General features: G+C 32.6%; 5 protein-coding genes across 5 annotated transcripts; 1 reads left to right on the top strand and 4 right to left on the bottom strand.

The window, feature by feature from the left end:
- Positions 1–121: 121 nt before the first annotated feature.
- On the bottom strand, positions 122–3,024 carry DFA_02927 (uncharacterized protein; the record flags this gene model as incomplete). Its single annotated transcript, XM_004362477.1, has 3 exons — positions 122–1,845; positions 1,912–2,571; positions 2,640–3,024. 3 exons carry the CDS (start codon positions 3,022–3,024, stop codon positions 122–124), a joined length of 2,769 nt encoding a protein of 922 aa, XP_004362534.1.
- A 1,342-nt stretch (positions 3,025–4,366) lies between these two features.
- DFA_02926 (uncharacterized protein) lies at positions 4,367–7,283 on the bottom strand (the record flags this gene model as incomplete). The annotated part of the gene is made up of 5 exons (XM_004362476.1): positions 4,367–5,023; positions 5,079–6,094; positions 6,171–6,536; positions 6,646–6,819; positions 6,890–7,283. 5 exons carry the CDS (start codon positions 7,281–7,283, stop codon positions 4,367–4,369), a joined length of 2,607 nt encoding a protein of 868 aa, XP_004362533.1.
- Positions 7,284–8,746: 1,463 nt separating this feature from the next.
- DFA_02925 (uncharacterized protein) lies at positions 8,747–10,267 on the bottom strand (the record flags this gene model as incomplete). The annotated part of the gene is made up of 2 exons (XM_004362475.1): positions 8,747–9,866; positions 10,107–10,267. The coding sequence occupies 2 exons, from the start codon at positions 10,265–10,267 to the stop codon at positions 8,747–8,749; spliced, it is 1,281 nt and encodes a 426-aa protein (XP_004362532.1).
- Positions 10,268–10,985: 718 nt separating this feature from the next.
- DFA_02924 (uncharacterized protein) lies at positions 10,986–11,960 on the bottom strand (the record flags this gene model as incomplete). The annotated part of the gene is made up of 2 exons (XM_004362474.1): positions 10,986–11,318; positions 11,904–11,960. 2 exons carry the CDS (start codon positions 11,958–11,960, stop codon positions 10,986–10,988), a joined length of 390 nt encoding a protein of 129 aa, XP_004362531.1.
- Positions 11,961–12,105: 145 nt separating this feature from the next.
- DFA_02923 (uncharacterized protein) lies at positions 12,106–16,354 on the top strand (the record flags this gene model as incomplete). The annotated part of the gene is made up of 6 exons (XM_004362473.1): positions 12,106–14,244; positions 14,305–14,516; positions 14,577–14,940; positions 15,005–15,081; positions 15,153–15,971; positions 16,036–16,354. 6 exons carry the CDS (start codon positions 12,106–12,108, stop codon positions 16,352–16,354), a joined length of 3,930 nt encoding a protein of 1,309 aa, XP_004362530.1.
- Between the last annotated feature and the right edge of the window lie 82 nt (positions 16,355–16,436).

Below are 16,436 nucleotides of genomic sequence, written 5' to 3'. Positions count from 1 at the left end.
AATATTAATATATTGATCAAACAGTCTTCTATTTTTTATTATTATTTTTGAATATAATTTAGATTATGATTATAATATTATATTAGGCACACATTATTATTAATATTATTGATTATTAATATTAATTATTATTATTTTGTTGTTGGTGGGTGTTGATATCTTCTGTACTTGTAATTATATCCATTTCTATTGGGGCTTCTCTAATTGGTGGTCTGTTTGTTGGTGGTCGTTTTATGAATACAATGACTAACACTACTACTATAGAGAACACTGCAACCGATAAGACAACAGAGATCATGATGACTGTCCATTGATCAGATGTCTCTTCTGTACACTCATATGGCAAGTTGGAGTCATCGACAAGAATGAGTGCGTTGAAGACGGGGTCGAGTTCAACCGATTGAGAGAATCTGGGTATGTGGAACGTCGTTAAAATATTGAATCCTCCACTTTTCCAGATTTGTTGAGAGACTGGATCATCGTTTGTGAGAAGTGTTACTTTGGATGGAATGATTGTCGAGTTGTCTATAACCATTCTACTTGCTATTTTACAGTTTAAAAGTGTTCTTCCAACTTGAACTCTGGTCCATATAATTTGGTCACCACTAGATATATCACTTCTGACTTTTAGCTTGCCACACTTGTCAAATTCTACCGAATCTGATTGAGTGTGGAATATCACCTGCAGTGTGTTGATTGGTGATGACCATACCCAATTAATGATTTTGATTCGATATTTGACTGAATTTGGTGATACTTGAATATCCTCACCTAAAAATGAAGTGGTGTTGGTGTCTTGGTATTGACCAACCATGACCTGTAATAGTGTGCGTTGATTGAACATTCTTGTAGTAAATACTGATTCACCAGCAGATGTCTTCTCCTCCTCTTTCGTCCACACGAGATTGTCAATTGATATGGTTTTAATGACCAATTTCTCGTGATTGATTTCACGAATGAATTGTATACCAGTTGTGAAATTGACAATCACACCACTAATCGTTTGGTCTGTTGATAAAAGTGACCTGCCGTTATCCCAAACGGTTGTGTTTAGTAACTGACTACGATTAACGAATGATGAACAATCCAATAGGGGTTCATGACCACTGTTACATTTGCATGTCCCAAACGTGGTATTGCAAATGCCATGTGCCGAGCAATTGTTAAGACAATCTTTCGCAAGAGATACAACTTTGGTTGTAAGCATTCCACCAACTCCAATTGTAATAGTATAATTTAGATCGGTTGAATAAGGTTCAACACTATCCAATGAGCAAGTAATTTGTTGATAGTTGTTTTCAATAAACATTGGTGATTTACATTGACTTCCTTGAATCGAAATCAAAACATATGAACTATCTTTTCCAAAACGATTACCATTGATCGTAATCTGTGATGGATGTCCAGGTATAATACTAGTAATATTGTCAATCATCGGTGCATCGGTTATATTAAATGCGATCAATGGTGTGTAATAACTAACATCTTCAATCTCTGATGGCACTACCATTGCATCATAAATATCATATAGAATATTATTTGATTGATACATATTCGCAGAATTACGAGAATATAATCGAGATGGTGTCCCTTTGAATGGACCATTATTTCTTGTAAAACTGTTACTATTACTGTTGTATGAGACACCCTGCCAAAATCTAAATTTAGGGTAGTCTTTGATATTCAATGATTGACTAAAACATTTGTGGATTTCTTCAGATTCTATTGCACCAATATACGGAGCATTTGGAGTTGCTCCCATTGTTACTTTGTCAATCATTACTTGATTGACTGTTTCATATTCTCCACCAAATAGAATGGTTGAATAGAATTGTTTGTCACATACTATTGAGAAAAGAGTATTAGAATTATAAATAATATTATTATTATTTAAATGTTATTTATACATACAAATATAAGGTTTATAGGTTTGAGTATAAACATTATCAACTGAAATTGAAATCGGAAGTAGTTTGGTATCTCCAACAAGAGATGATTCGAGTTTACAAAAAATCTGATTTGACGAAACAAAAGTAATATGACATGGAATATCTGATGTTGAGACTCTGACAGATACCGTATTATTGGTGTTATCACCAAAGTTATCACCAATCAGTGTAACCAATCCATTAGCAGTGAATGATGGATAGACAGCTTTAATAAATGGTGGATATGGTTGCCATGCATAGTGTGTTGAGTTGACTCCACTATCATCTTGAACAGTGACATTATGAAATCCAGATAGACGTGGGACTGTACAAGTGGCTGATGTTTCATTTGTTTTAGTTATTTGACATGATTTCGAGAGTTGTTTGGATGGATTGAAAAATGTAATGTTGATTGTTTGTGTGTTGAATTGCGTTAGATTGTTGATTGTTATTGATCCTCCATTTGTACCAATTGATGGGACATATACCTCTGAAATCGGTTGTAATTCACATATTGCTGTATAAACTAGATCATTATAACCATTATCATTATTAAAATTCCAAGTCGGTCTTCTGATGTAAATATATTGATCTTTAGCAGCAAGAGTTAAAGATGGTTCACCTGCATTGAATGGACAATATCCTTTAATAAAACAAAAATGATTAATACAATTAATTTTATAAAGAGTTGATACTTTTAAATATACATACCCCAACTTTGACCAGTATACATATTAAATAGTGGTTGATTGGTTCCTAGTCCAGTTGAATAGGAATAATTCCCATTGCCTCTGATGTCTTGACCGGAGACCCATATCATAGGTTGTGACCAATGAGTTTTAATAAAATCCCATTCTTGTTTTGATTCAATTGTGACAAGATATGAATTAAAAGTACTGCTTTTGGAACTTTCACATCGGCGAATCGCCTCTTTGATTGAAGGAGTAGCCAAAAATAATCCTTTGTATATGTGACCATTCCCTCCTTCTGAAGTTGGCCAAACATATGTGTCGGGATCATTTTCACAATGAATGTAACTAATATTCAACAATAAAAGCATTAAAACAGCTGTTACTATTACTATTAAATGTGACATTGTGATGTATTATTTATCTATTATTATTATCTCTCTCTTTTAATTTTATGAATGTCAAACTATACACTTTGTCACTCCTTTTAAATGATGTCACTTTTAGAGACAGTTGGTTGACTAAACATCATTTTGAGTGATTCCCATCCCATCTATTGACCGATCGATGCCAACAATCAATCAATCAATCAAAGCCAATTTCTTTGAGTCAAAAACATGGCAGTCAGCACCACACCATAGCTATGCATCGACAGACACAAACCACCGACCGATCGATATAAATCACTATATTATTTCGGTTGCTTGTTGATGTTGCTTTATGTTGTTTGGCTTTGGTAGATATATATATGTTTGTGGTGGAGATGATTAGACAGTTGAACTACCAATTCGAGAGAATGTGATGGTCAAGTTGTTCTTTTGTTGGTTGACATCATAATCTCGCATACATCCTATCCTCTCTCTCTCAGTCGTTATCTTTATATTATTACTTGTTTTGGTTATATATGTTGTTGTGGTTGTTGAAGGGAAGGTATGATCGGCTATTGTTATTATTATTATTATTATTATTATTATAGGTTGTTGGGGGCTTATCAGTCTTATTATTATTTATATTATAAACACTTAACTGTCATATTTTATCTGAATTGATAGTTATGTCATTGTGTATATGTGCTGATTGTTGTTGTTGATAAATTGTACGTTATTGTTGATAATAGTAAGTAATATCTCATTCAATACAAAGATGTCTCTCTCTGTTCAATATTGGTAAAATAAAATTATACAAGAAAAAAATTAATTTAGCCTGGCTTGAACTTCACTTTCATAGTTTGAGATCTTTGGTACAAAGTATGGGGTTTAGGGTTGTCCAATATAAATAATATTATTTAAAGTTTAATCTGTCATTGAGTGATTAAATCAATTGTCAGAGAGTGTGTTGCTGATCCATCAAATATAATGACTCCAATTCATTCTTTAACATATATATATCAAATTAAATAAATCAACGATTTTCATAATATTATATTTCAATGGCCATCATCAATATAAATGATTTCTTATTTCTAGATTGTCACTATACTGATTGACAACAACATTGATCCTGATGGTTAAACAGGATGGTGTTGTCAATCTCAATGATCAACTAAATATTCAGTTATCTTTTAAACACACAATACCTAAATTATTAAAATGTATGTAAAACCCCTCAACAATTTCAATTCATAAATAAATATTAATATTTATCATATAATAATATTTTGATCAAACGGTTATCTATTATTATTATTTTTTGACAATATAATTTATTATATTAGGCACACATTATTATTGATATTATTGATTATTAATATTAATTATTATTATTTTGTTGTTGTTGTTGTTGGTGGGTGTTGATTTCTTCATTACTTGTAATTATATCCATTTCAATTGGGGCTTCTCCATGTGGTGGTCTGTTTGTTGGTGGTCGCTTTATGAATACAATGACTAACACTACTATTATAATAGAGAGTAGTGCAGCCGATAAGACAACAGCGACTATGATAAATGTCCATTGATCAGTAGTCTCTTCAGTACACTCATATGGCAAGTTGGAGTCGTCGACAAGAATGAGTGCGTTGAAGACGGGATCGAGTTCAACCGAATGAGAGAATCTGGGTATGTGGAACGTCGTTAAAATATTGAATCCTCCATTTTTCCAGATTTGTTGAGAGACTGGATCATCGTTGGTGAGAAGTGTTACTTTGGATGGAATGATTGTCGAGTTGTCTATAACCATTCTACTTGCTATCTTGCAGTTTAAAAGTGTCCTTCCAACTTGAACTCTGGTCCATATAATTTGGTCACCACTAGATATATCACTTCTGACTTTTAGCTTGCCACACTTGTCAAATTCTACCGAATCTGATTGTGTATGGAATATCACCTGCAGCGTGTTGATTGGTGATGACCATACCCAATTAATGATTTTGATTCGATATTTGACTGAATTTGGTGATACTTGAATATCCTCACCAAGAAATGAAGTGGTGTTGGTGTCTTGGTATTGATTTACTCTAACATGCAATTGAGTGGGTTGATTGAATAAATATTGATTCACCGGCAGATGTCTTCTCCTCCTCTTGCGTCCAAATGATATTGTTCATTGATAACGTTTTAATGATTGAATTATCTTGATTGATTTCTCGAATGAATTGTATACCGGTTGTGAAATTGACAACAATACCACTTATCGTTTGATGGGTCGATAAAAGAGACACTCCGTTATCCCAAACGGTTGTGTTGAGTAGTTGACTACGATTAACCAACGATGAACAATCCAATAGGGGTTCATGACCACTGTTACATTTGCATGTCCCAAATGTTTGGTTGCAAATGCCATGTGAAGAGCAATTGTTAAGACAATCTTTCGCAAGAGATACAACTTTGGTTGTAAGCATTCCACCAACTCCAATTGTAATAGTATAATTTAGATCGGTTGAATAAGGTTCAACACTATCCAATGAGCAAGTAATTTGTTGATAGTTGTTTTCAATAAACTGAGGTGATTTACATTGACTTCCTTGAATCGAAATCAAAACATATGAACTATCTTTTCCAAAATGATTACCATTGATTGTAACCTGTGATGCTTGTCCAGGTATAATTCGTGTAATATTGTCGATGATCGGTGCATCTGTTATATTAAATGCAATTAATGGTGTATAATAACTAATATTTTCAACTTCTGATGGCACTACCATTCTATCATTAATATTAAATAGAATATTATTTAACTGATCCATATTTGAAGTATTACCAGAATAATACAATTGAGAAGGTGTCCCTTTGAGTGGACCATTATTTCTTGTAAAACGATTATTATTACCGTTGTATGAGACACCTTGCCAAAATCTAAATTTAGGGTAGTCAATGATATTCAATGATTGACTAAAACATTTATACATTTCTTCAGATTCTATTGCACCAATATATGGAGCATTTGGTGTTGCTCCCATTGATACTTTGTCAATCATTACTTGATTGACTGTTTGATATTCTCCACCAAATAGAATGGTTGAATAGAATTGTTTGTCACATACTATTGAAAAAAGAGTATTGCATTAGAATTAAATCAAACTATAAATATTATTATTTAATCATTTATATATACATACAAACATAAGGTTTATAGGTTTGAGTATAAACACCACCAACTGAAATTGAAATGGGAAGCAATTTGGTATCTCCAACAAGTGATGATTCGAGTCTACAAAAAATCTGATTTGATGATACAAACATAATATTACAGGTAATATTAGATGTTGAAACATTAACAAATACTATATTATTAGTGTTATCACCAAAGTTATCACCAATCAGTGTGACCAATCCATTAGCAGTGAATGATGGATAGACAGCTTTAATAAATGGTGGAAATGGTTGCCATGCATAGTGTGTTGACTTGACTCCGCTAGCATCTTGTACAATTACATTGTGAAATCCAGATAGAGGTGGAACTATACAAGTGACTGATGTTTTATCTGTTTGAGTTATATGACATGATTTCTCAAGTTGTTTGGATGGATTGGAAAATGTAATGTTGATTGTTTGTATGTTGAATTGTGATTGTTATTGATCCTCCATTTGTACCAATTGATGGAATGGATACCTCTGAAATTGGTTGTATTTCACATATTGCAGTTTGAAGAAAATAATTAGCATAAGCATTTTTGAAATTCGAGGTTGGTCCTCCTGTGATGTAAATATATTGATCTTCAGCAGCAGGAGCTAAAGATGGGGAACCTGCTTGGAATGGACAATATCCTTTAATAAAACAAAAATAATAAATACAATTAATTTTATAAATCGTTGGTACTATTAAATATAGACATACCCCAACTTTGACCAGTATACATATTAAATAGTGGTTGATTAGTTTGTGGTCCAGTTGAATAGGAATAAATGCCATTCCCTTCGATGTCTTTACCAGATACCCATGCTGTTGTACTCAAATTGGTTCTAATAAAATCCCATTCTTGTTTTGAATCGAGTGTGACAAGATATGATTTAAATGTACCATTTCGATTACCTGTACTCTCACATTTTTTCTCCGCATCTTTGATTGAGTGAATATTAGAATATAATCCTATGTATCCGTGGCCATTCCCTCCTTCTGAAGTTGGCCAAACTTGTACATCTGTGATAGGTTCATATTGACATTGAATTTGACCAATAATCAACAATAAAAGCATTAAAACTGCTGATACTCTAACTATTAAATGTGACATTGTGATGTATTATTTATCTATTATTATTATCTCTCTCTTTTACTTTATGAATGTCAAACTATACACTTTATCACACCTTTTAAATGATGTCACTTTTAGCGACAGTTGGTTGACTAAACATCATTTTGAGTGATTCCCATCCCATCTATTGACCGATCGATGCCAACAATCAATCAATCAATCAAAGCCAATTTCTTTGAGTCCAAAATAATGGCAGTCAGCACCACGCCATAGCTATGCATCGACACCTCCGACTGATACCGATATAAATCACTATATTATTTCGGTTGCTTGTTGATGTTGCTTTGTTTTATGTTGTTTGGCTTTGGTATATATATATATATATATATATGTTGTGGTTGTTGAAGGGAAGGTATGATAGGCTATTATTATTATTATTGTAGGTTGTTGGCAGTTTGATGGTGTCTATGTTGATGATATCCCAAGCATGATTTCTATTTGTAGGTGTTTAATGATATCATTGATTGATATCTTTGTTGTTGTCTCTTTTAAGGGGGCTCAATGATTCTTCATCGGTCACATTGAAGGTTCGATGTCTCGATATATTGATGAGAAGAGGTTGAATGAGGATAGGTGTCATCAGTCTTATTATTATTTATATTATAAACACTTAACTGTCATATCTTATCTGAATTGATAGTTATGTCATTGTGTATATGTGCTGATTGTTGTTGTTGATAAATTGTACGTTATTGTTGATAATAGTAAGTAATATCTCATTCAATACAAAGATGTCTCTCTGTCCAATATTGGTAAAATAAAATTATACAAGAAAAAAATTAATTTAGCCTGGCTTGAACTTCACTTTGGCTTGATGATCAAAGAATTTGTAATAAAAAATAATTTCAAAAAAAAAAAATCTAAAAAAAAAAATTGTTTGAGAGATGACCTTTGTCGATTACAATTGATCTCTTTCTTTATTTTTTTCTTTGTATCCTTTTGAACGCTCTCATGGAGTGAGCTCCCCCCATTTTTCGTGGGTGTACAATTAAACAATGCAAGTGGGGTAGCGCAAGTAAGATAATACTAAAGAAAGTAAGTAAGTAATAATAATAATACAAAAAAATTATAAACTTACATTAATTAATGTTGTTGATTTTTTTTTAGTTGAACACACTTCAGATTCTTGTCAAACAAAACCATCAACAAAAAGATTTCGTCACGTGATGCTAAAAAAAAAAAAAAAAATCAAAATAATTAAAAATCAAATGCCATAAATCAATGCCCATTGATAGTTTTATGCTATTTTTAAATTCTGTTTCAAATAAACCAAAGTCTATTCGTCGTCACAATACGCAAACGTCTTCGAACGAATTGGTTGTGGTTGTAGAAAATCATTTTTTTTAAAGGTATTTTTTTTTTAATTTATTTATTTTTTCAAAAGGAAAATACAAAAAAAAAATAGATAGATTTCTACAATTTGATGTTGTGGTTTGTTAATTTTATTGAGATGGTAAAGTAAATGATTCATCAACTACGATTGAGAAATCGGCAGCGGTCGACTCTGATTCACTAAAACTGTTATTTTGGCTGTTGGCACCACGACCCAAAGAAAATGAATTGGTAGCTTGGTGGATGGGTGTGTTGGTGGCAGAGGATGATGGACTGCTGGGTGATTGTTGTGGTGATTGGTTGTCATCTGAACGTTGTGCCTTGAAATTGCGGATGATTGATTTTTCGTCAGTGTCTGGTTGGAGGACATCGTCAAGGGTGATGCCGTCGTCTTTTTGCTTCTTTGGGCGTCCTCTCTTTTTGGCGTTGGGAGTTTGTAGGTTATTGCGAAGTGGTTGTCCATTGTCATCCAATTTGGGTGGTCTGCCACGCTTGCGCTTTGGAAGGTTGGGATCGCGTGGTTCGGCGGGTGGATTTTTACGAGGACGGCCTCTATTTCTCTTATTTTCGGCGCCGCCCATCATTGGATTGGCAAGCATCGTCGATGTCGTACTGGTCGTTGCCAAGATGGCAAGACCCGATATCTGGTTCATTGGAGTAATACCAACGCCAATGCTAGTTGGTGCAATTATATTGGGATATTGTTGTTGTTGTTGTTGTTGATGGTGAAAGTTAGTGTTGGTGGTAGATGTAGTTGTAGTTGTTGGTTGTGGCAAATGGTGGCTTTGCATAGATGTCTGTGTAAAATTGGTGTTTATACCTAACCCCATAATAGGTGGTTGTTGTTGTTGTTGAGGTTGTTGAGGTTGTTGTTGTGGTTGTTGTTGGCTAATTTGGGCGACTCCCAAGTTCAAGTTACTAAGAGTGGTTGGAGGAGGTGCGTGTTGATGGTTGACATATGAAGGCGAGGGTGCAGTAGACGTGGCTGGCGAAGTGGTATTAGATGATGTGGTGCTGGCTATTGGTTGGATAGTTGGACTTGGATTGGTTGACAAGATAGTATTGTGATAATCATTTTGTTGTTGTTGTTGTTGTTGTGGCAACGATGTAGTTCCATTCAAATGCAGTCCCATACCAACAGATCCGTTTGTTGTATTTACTCCATTTCCATTTCCATTTGCATTTCCATTGGAAGTCAATGGTGGCAATGTTGTATTATATGCAGTCATCCTTTAAAGAGTCAAATAAAATAAATAAATAAATAAATATTAATATTAATAAATAATTATAAAGTGAGTGTATTTAGAGATGGATGGATGGATGGATGGATGGATGGATGGATGGATGGGTTGTGTGTGGACAAAAAAAATAAAATGATATTTTTTTTTTTGTTGGCATCACGCACGGTGGTTGGCAGATAGATCTATCCTTCCATCTCTTTGTTTGTTTGTCAGTATGTAAGTTACTTACACTACTTTTTCCAATGGAGCTACTGAAGAGGGAGATATGATACCAGCAGTAGTAGTTGTAGTTGGTGGTGGTTGTGGTGTGGGTGTCACCACAGCAGCAGAAGCAGTAGTCGTTGTAGTTGGCGTGGGGGATGTTTGAATGTCTTCGTTTTTAACATCCATGTTCAAATTTTTGATTTTTGATACACCTGGAAACTAATAAATATTTTGTTGCTGGAAATAATAATATTATTATGGTTGTCCAAGTTTGCTTTTTTATTATCTATTTTATGTTGTGTTGACGTAGTAGTTGATATTGATTGATTGATTGATAACTGTTTATTACATTATATAAATTTATATAAAGTTGATTTAAATAATAAATAATAAATAATGAGAAAATTAATATTCTTTTCTTTCTTTCTTTAAAATAATAATAATAATGAAAATGGTTTTGTGATTCTAATTCTATTCTATTCCATAGTTGCTCTCTCAAGCTTTTCGCGAGGTTGTTTATAGATACTATTGGATGGAAACAAAATATAAAAGATGTGATATATAATATATTATGACAATAAAACACAAAATATTTTACACTATGCTATATATTCACCTTTTGAAAACAAACACTATAGTATATACTTTATCTTATCTTTTCTTCTTCTTCTTAGATACTTTCAATCTAATCTAGAAAACAACTCTACTCCACTCCAACGACATTCAACAACAACAACAACAACAACAGATTCAATTATTGAGTTCACAGCACCGTCTGTACTTGATCTCTAAATTATTTTTACAATGGTTAAGATCTGTTATCTGTTGTCTGTTGGGATATGAGAACTAGCTAAGAGTTCATTTTTAATTTAAAAAAAAAAAATTAAAAAAAAATTAAAAAAAATTAAAATTGAGTTGCTACTACACTTCTCATAGCGCACTCTCTTCCCCTCCTCTCCTCCTTGAGTAATACATCTATCTCTCTCTCTCTGACTCTGTAGGTATATATATCTTGACAACAACAAAGTAGTAGTTGTAAATCGTCACATGTGATGATTGTGATGAATAAATTGAAAAGACTTTTTTTTTCTCTCTCTTCATCCTCCTCTTTTGCCGTTTTGGTTTGTTTTGTTTGTTGCTGATATAAAAATTCACTTTTTACCTTAATGTGACGCTCGAATGAGGTAACTGATATTATCTGTTTGGGCAGTGGATGATCGATGTATACTCTGTATTGCTATATATCTATATCTATATAAATATCAAACTCTCTCTCTAATCGTAGCGACTCTCTTTGCAATAATAATAATAATAATAATTCACAGAGAGGAGAAGAAAATCAAAAAAAAATAAAAAAATTCAATTGGCCTTCGAACTTCCTAACTTTGTTTGGGTTTGAAAAAAAAAAAAAGCCGTTACCAAAAATTTATTTCATATTTTTTAAAATTTTGTGAACAAAATATTTTGTTGGATTGTTCCTTTTGAAAGATAATAGAACTAAATATCTTATCTATCCATCTGTCTATAGAGAAAATAATGTGTTATATTGGAAAAGGTAAGTATAATGATGGTATTAGATTTAGGATAGATTTAAAAGATGTCAGTGTCATATCATTTGTTCAAGTATCTAAATACCCACATCTATTTTATCAATACATTATTCAAAGAGAGAAATCAATTAGATCCAACAGACAACACCATGCATATTAAATATCCATTAAAAGATATGGATGAATTATTTAAATTGGACAATGACAATATTCATCAAATGTTTGAACATGGTCATCAATATTTGAATATAAGATTTATTCCCATTGCAAACTGAACAAGACATTGGACAATAAATTAAATAAATACAAAAATAAAAAACGGTTGGCATTTTTTCGTATTCGAACTTCAAAAAAAAAATTAAAAAAATGAGTGAGATTTTTTAAAGGTGATGACACCTCATCATCTTTTGTGTGAGGACATTTATCATTAGCTTCGAACACAAGCCTACTTAGTATTTAAATGTTAAAAAAATAATGGATACAGATAATAATCAAATAGAAGCTCATTCATTGATTATTTATGATATGTTGCTATTGCCTGGAGCACTACCATCAACAATACAATCGCTGACGTTTGGTGATAGCTATAATCAACCAATATCAGTTGGTGTATTACCACCAACATTACAATCATTGACATTTGGTGATGGTTATAATCAACCAATATCAGTTGGAGTACTACCAGAATCATTACAATCGCTGACATTTGGTGATAGTTATAATCAAGCAATATCAGTTGGAACACTGCCATCAACATTACAATCATTGACGTTTGGTGATAGTTATAATCAAGCAATATCAGATGGAGTATTACCATCGTCATTACAATCATTGACATTTGGTGATAGTTATAATCAAGAAATACCAGTTGGAGTATTACCATCATCATTACAATCATTGGTGTTTGGTAATGAATATAATCAAGCAATATCAGTTGGAGTATTACCATCATCATTACAATCATTGACATTTGATGATCGTTATAATCAAGCAATATCAGTTAGTTATAATCAAGCAATATCAGTTGGTGTATTACCATCATCATTACAATCATTGACATTAGGAGATAACTATAACCAACCTCTATCAGTTGGAGTATTACCATCGTCATTACTATCATTGACATTTGGATGGCACTATAATCAACCAATTTCAGTTGGAGTATTACCATCAACATTACAATCACTGGTATTTGGTGATGGTTATCGTCAACCATTATCAGTTGGAGTATTACCATCGTCATTACTATCATTGACATTTGGATGGCACTATGATCAACCAATTTCAGTTGGAGTATTACCATCAACATTACAATCACTGGTATTTGGTGATGGTTATCGTCAACCATTATCAGTTGGAGTATTACCATCATCATTAAAATCATTGACACTGGGAAGATTCTATGAGCAACCTCTATCAATTGGAGTATTACCATCATCGTTACAATCATTTTTTTGGGAATATAATCACCCAATACCAATTGGAGTATTTCCGTCATCATTGCAATCATTGACATTTGGTCGGGAGTACAACCAACCAATATCAGTTGGAGCATTACCAACATCATTACAATCATTGACGTTTGGTGATAGATTTAATCAACCAATATCCATTGGAGTACTTCCATCAACATTACAATCATTGACGTTTGGTAGTGAATTCAATCAACCATCAATTGGAGTATTGCCATCAACATTACAATCATTGACTTTTGGTTATGGCTTTAACCAAGAAATATCAATTGGAGTATTACCATCATCATTACAATCATTGGAACTTGACCAAAAACGATTCCTTTCAACTGGAGTACTACCATCATCATTACAATCACTGAAACTTAGTTATAGTAATGATCAACCTCTATCAGTTGGAGTATTACCATCATCATTACAATCACTGAAACTTCGTTATAGAAATGATCAACCTCTATCAGTTGGAGAATTACCATCATCATTACAATCATTGGAGTTTTATTATTACAATAAGCCCTTATCTCGAGGAGTATTACCATCATCATTACAATCATTGGTGTTTGGCAATTACTTTATTCAACCCCTATCACCTGGAGTATTACCAACATCATTACAATCATTGACATTTGGTGATAGATATAATCAAGCAATATCCATTGGAGTATTACCATCATCATTACAATCGTTAACTTTAAATCGACACTATGATCAACCCATATCTTTTGGAGTATTGCCACAATCAATGCAGTCATTGACATTTAACATTCGAGGTGGAGATTCCACCACAATCTTGTGTGATTTCAAGCAATCAATCCAAGTTTCGAAAAACTATATTAGGATAGGACTCAATGGCCTTGTAAAGCTTCCATCGAAAATAGGGTCGATCATCTTTACAACCACTCGCTCGTCACCTAGTGATATCGATATAGCTAAATGTTTTTCCAATCAAACAACCCAATCAAATACGAATTTACAATCAAATCCCAACTCTATCAATCGCGATCCAAAATATGTTTTGACATACCCCATCAGTCAGACAGAATATGTTACAGTCAACAACAACAAATATTTCAAATTATATCCATATCCATATACAGCCAACAAAGTATTTCTAGTTTTATCAGAGTCTTCCAGAGTATTGGTATGTAAATTAAAGAAAAATGAATCAACTCATTCTAACCAAATTCAATATTTTATGTAGTATGTTTACAAAGAAATGGATTACTCTAAAAGTAAATCAATACATGATAGAGCTCAATTTGAAGTCAAGTGCATGAAGCTATTCTTGAACGATGATATGTTTGTCCAATACAAAGACCATGAGGACAAGACAGACGAACTCAAATATTGTATATTGACTCTTTATTATCAAGGTGGTGATCTCGACCAATTATGTCAATACAAAATCAAAAGGTAAGTCAATTTAGTTGCTCTATTTTAATGAATTAATATCCCAATTCTGTATAATTAAAGGAATAACACGATAAAAATCAAAAAAAATCATAGAAAGGTTCAACAAGATTTCAAATATATTAAAGAGAGGCATATATGGAATTATATTGAAAGATTGACCCTAATACTCGAAAAACTATCACATCACAAGATTGCACATCTCGATATCAAACCACTCAATCTTTTTATTGGGGAAGATGGTAAAATTGTACTTGGTGATTTTGGATGTTCTAGCCATTTCATTGTTGATGCAAATCAGCCCCAGAACCAGAATGCTCAAACAATCATGATAGTTAATAACGAAAATCACTCTATAAATGAGAGTAGTGTTTCCCCAATTACGCTTCTCACAAATGCACGTGGAACACGAGGATATTACTCACCTGTATGTTAAACCTCTAGACCCTATAAAAATTGAAACTATAATAATTGTTTATAAATCTTTTTAGGAATCAAAACAAAAACAATATTACTCTAAAAGCGATGTCTATTCTCTTGGATGTACTCTTCTCAAATTACTTTCATGGTAAAAATAATAGTCATACATCTCCTTTGTCCCATTTATTAACAATAGTACTATTCCATCCTATATTATAGTCATCCAGACGACATTGCAAACAGGAATGAATTTGTAGAGAATCATAAAAATGGTAACTTTAATGTTGATCTGGTTAAAATATCATCACTCCGGTATTCAGATGCTTTGATTCGATTTGTCAAGGAACTATTAATTGCAACTCATCAAGATCGTCTTTCACCCAATGATGATTTGACTGTTGAAGATGTCGGCCCATACACACAGAAAATTACAGCGCCATTCTTAATTGACAACAGAAAGATCGACCCAGATGCCATAGAATTAATATTCGATGGAGAGTTCAACAGTCCTCTTAGAGCATTGCTTCCACCAACACTTTTAAAGTTAAAGTTGTTTGGAAAGTTTAATCAACCTATCGGTTATCTTGACATCCCTGTTAGTGTTGAAACTTTAATATTTGGACCATCATTTAATAGTCCATTGGATAGCACTACTTTAGGAGGAAGTTTAAAAGCGATTGTTTTTGGTCGATCATTCAATCAACGAATCAATCTTTCCCAATTGAAGAATCCTCCATATTATTTCAGACTCAAATCAAAACAATCGGATGTCCAAATGCCCATTATCAACATTACCACAGATATTTGGAATAAAGAGAAACAGTATAATATCTTTCCAAAAGTTATCAATCACGAATTTGATATCTTTGCAAAAGTTATCGATAACGAAATTGACATCAAACACATTAATATTTACCACACAGGTAGAGGAAATGTTCATTCGATCAGCACTCTCAATTCATTTACCAATATTCACATGCATTCTAAAATCATATTGACAATTGGTGAAAAATGTTTTGGAATCGGTGAAATCAATACGTATGTTTTATTAACTGCTATCTGGAATCTAAAGGTACTAATAGATCTTTCTATATCTATTTAGAGAAAATAATGTGTTATCTTGGAAAAGAAATTACCTTGGCATTTTATTCAAAATAGATTTAAAAGATGTCAGCGTCATATCATTTGTTCAAGCATCTAAATATGAACATCTATTTTATCAAATCGAAAAGTCTTTTCTAAAAAAACAACTCAAACAAAACTATACTCTGCACGTAAAATATCCATTGGTGAAAATGGATAAGTTATTTAAATTGGACAATGATAATATTCATCAAATGTTTGAACATGATCATCAATATTTGAATATAAGATTTATTCCTGTTCCAACTGAACAAGACATTGAACAACAACCCAAATAAATAAATAAATAAAATTACTTTAAAATAACTATGCTCAATTGGAATCCCAAGCATATTAAATATCCATTAAAAGATATGGATG

Source organism: Cavenderia fasciculata (assembly GCF_000203815.1).
Source record: "Cavenderia fasciculata unplaced genomic scaffold Scf_Dfasci-G-b-205a01.r1-3, whole genome shotgun sequence".
NCBI classification, from domain to species: domain Eukaryota; phylum Evosea; class Eumycetozoa; order Acytosteliales; family Cavenderiaceae; genus Cavenderia; species Cavenderia fasciculata.
The sequence above is the reverse complement of the archived record's forward strand: the minus strand, read 5'-3'. Positions and strand labels throughout refer to the sequence as shown.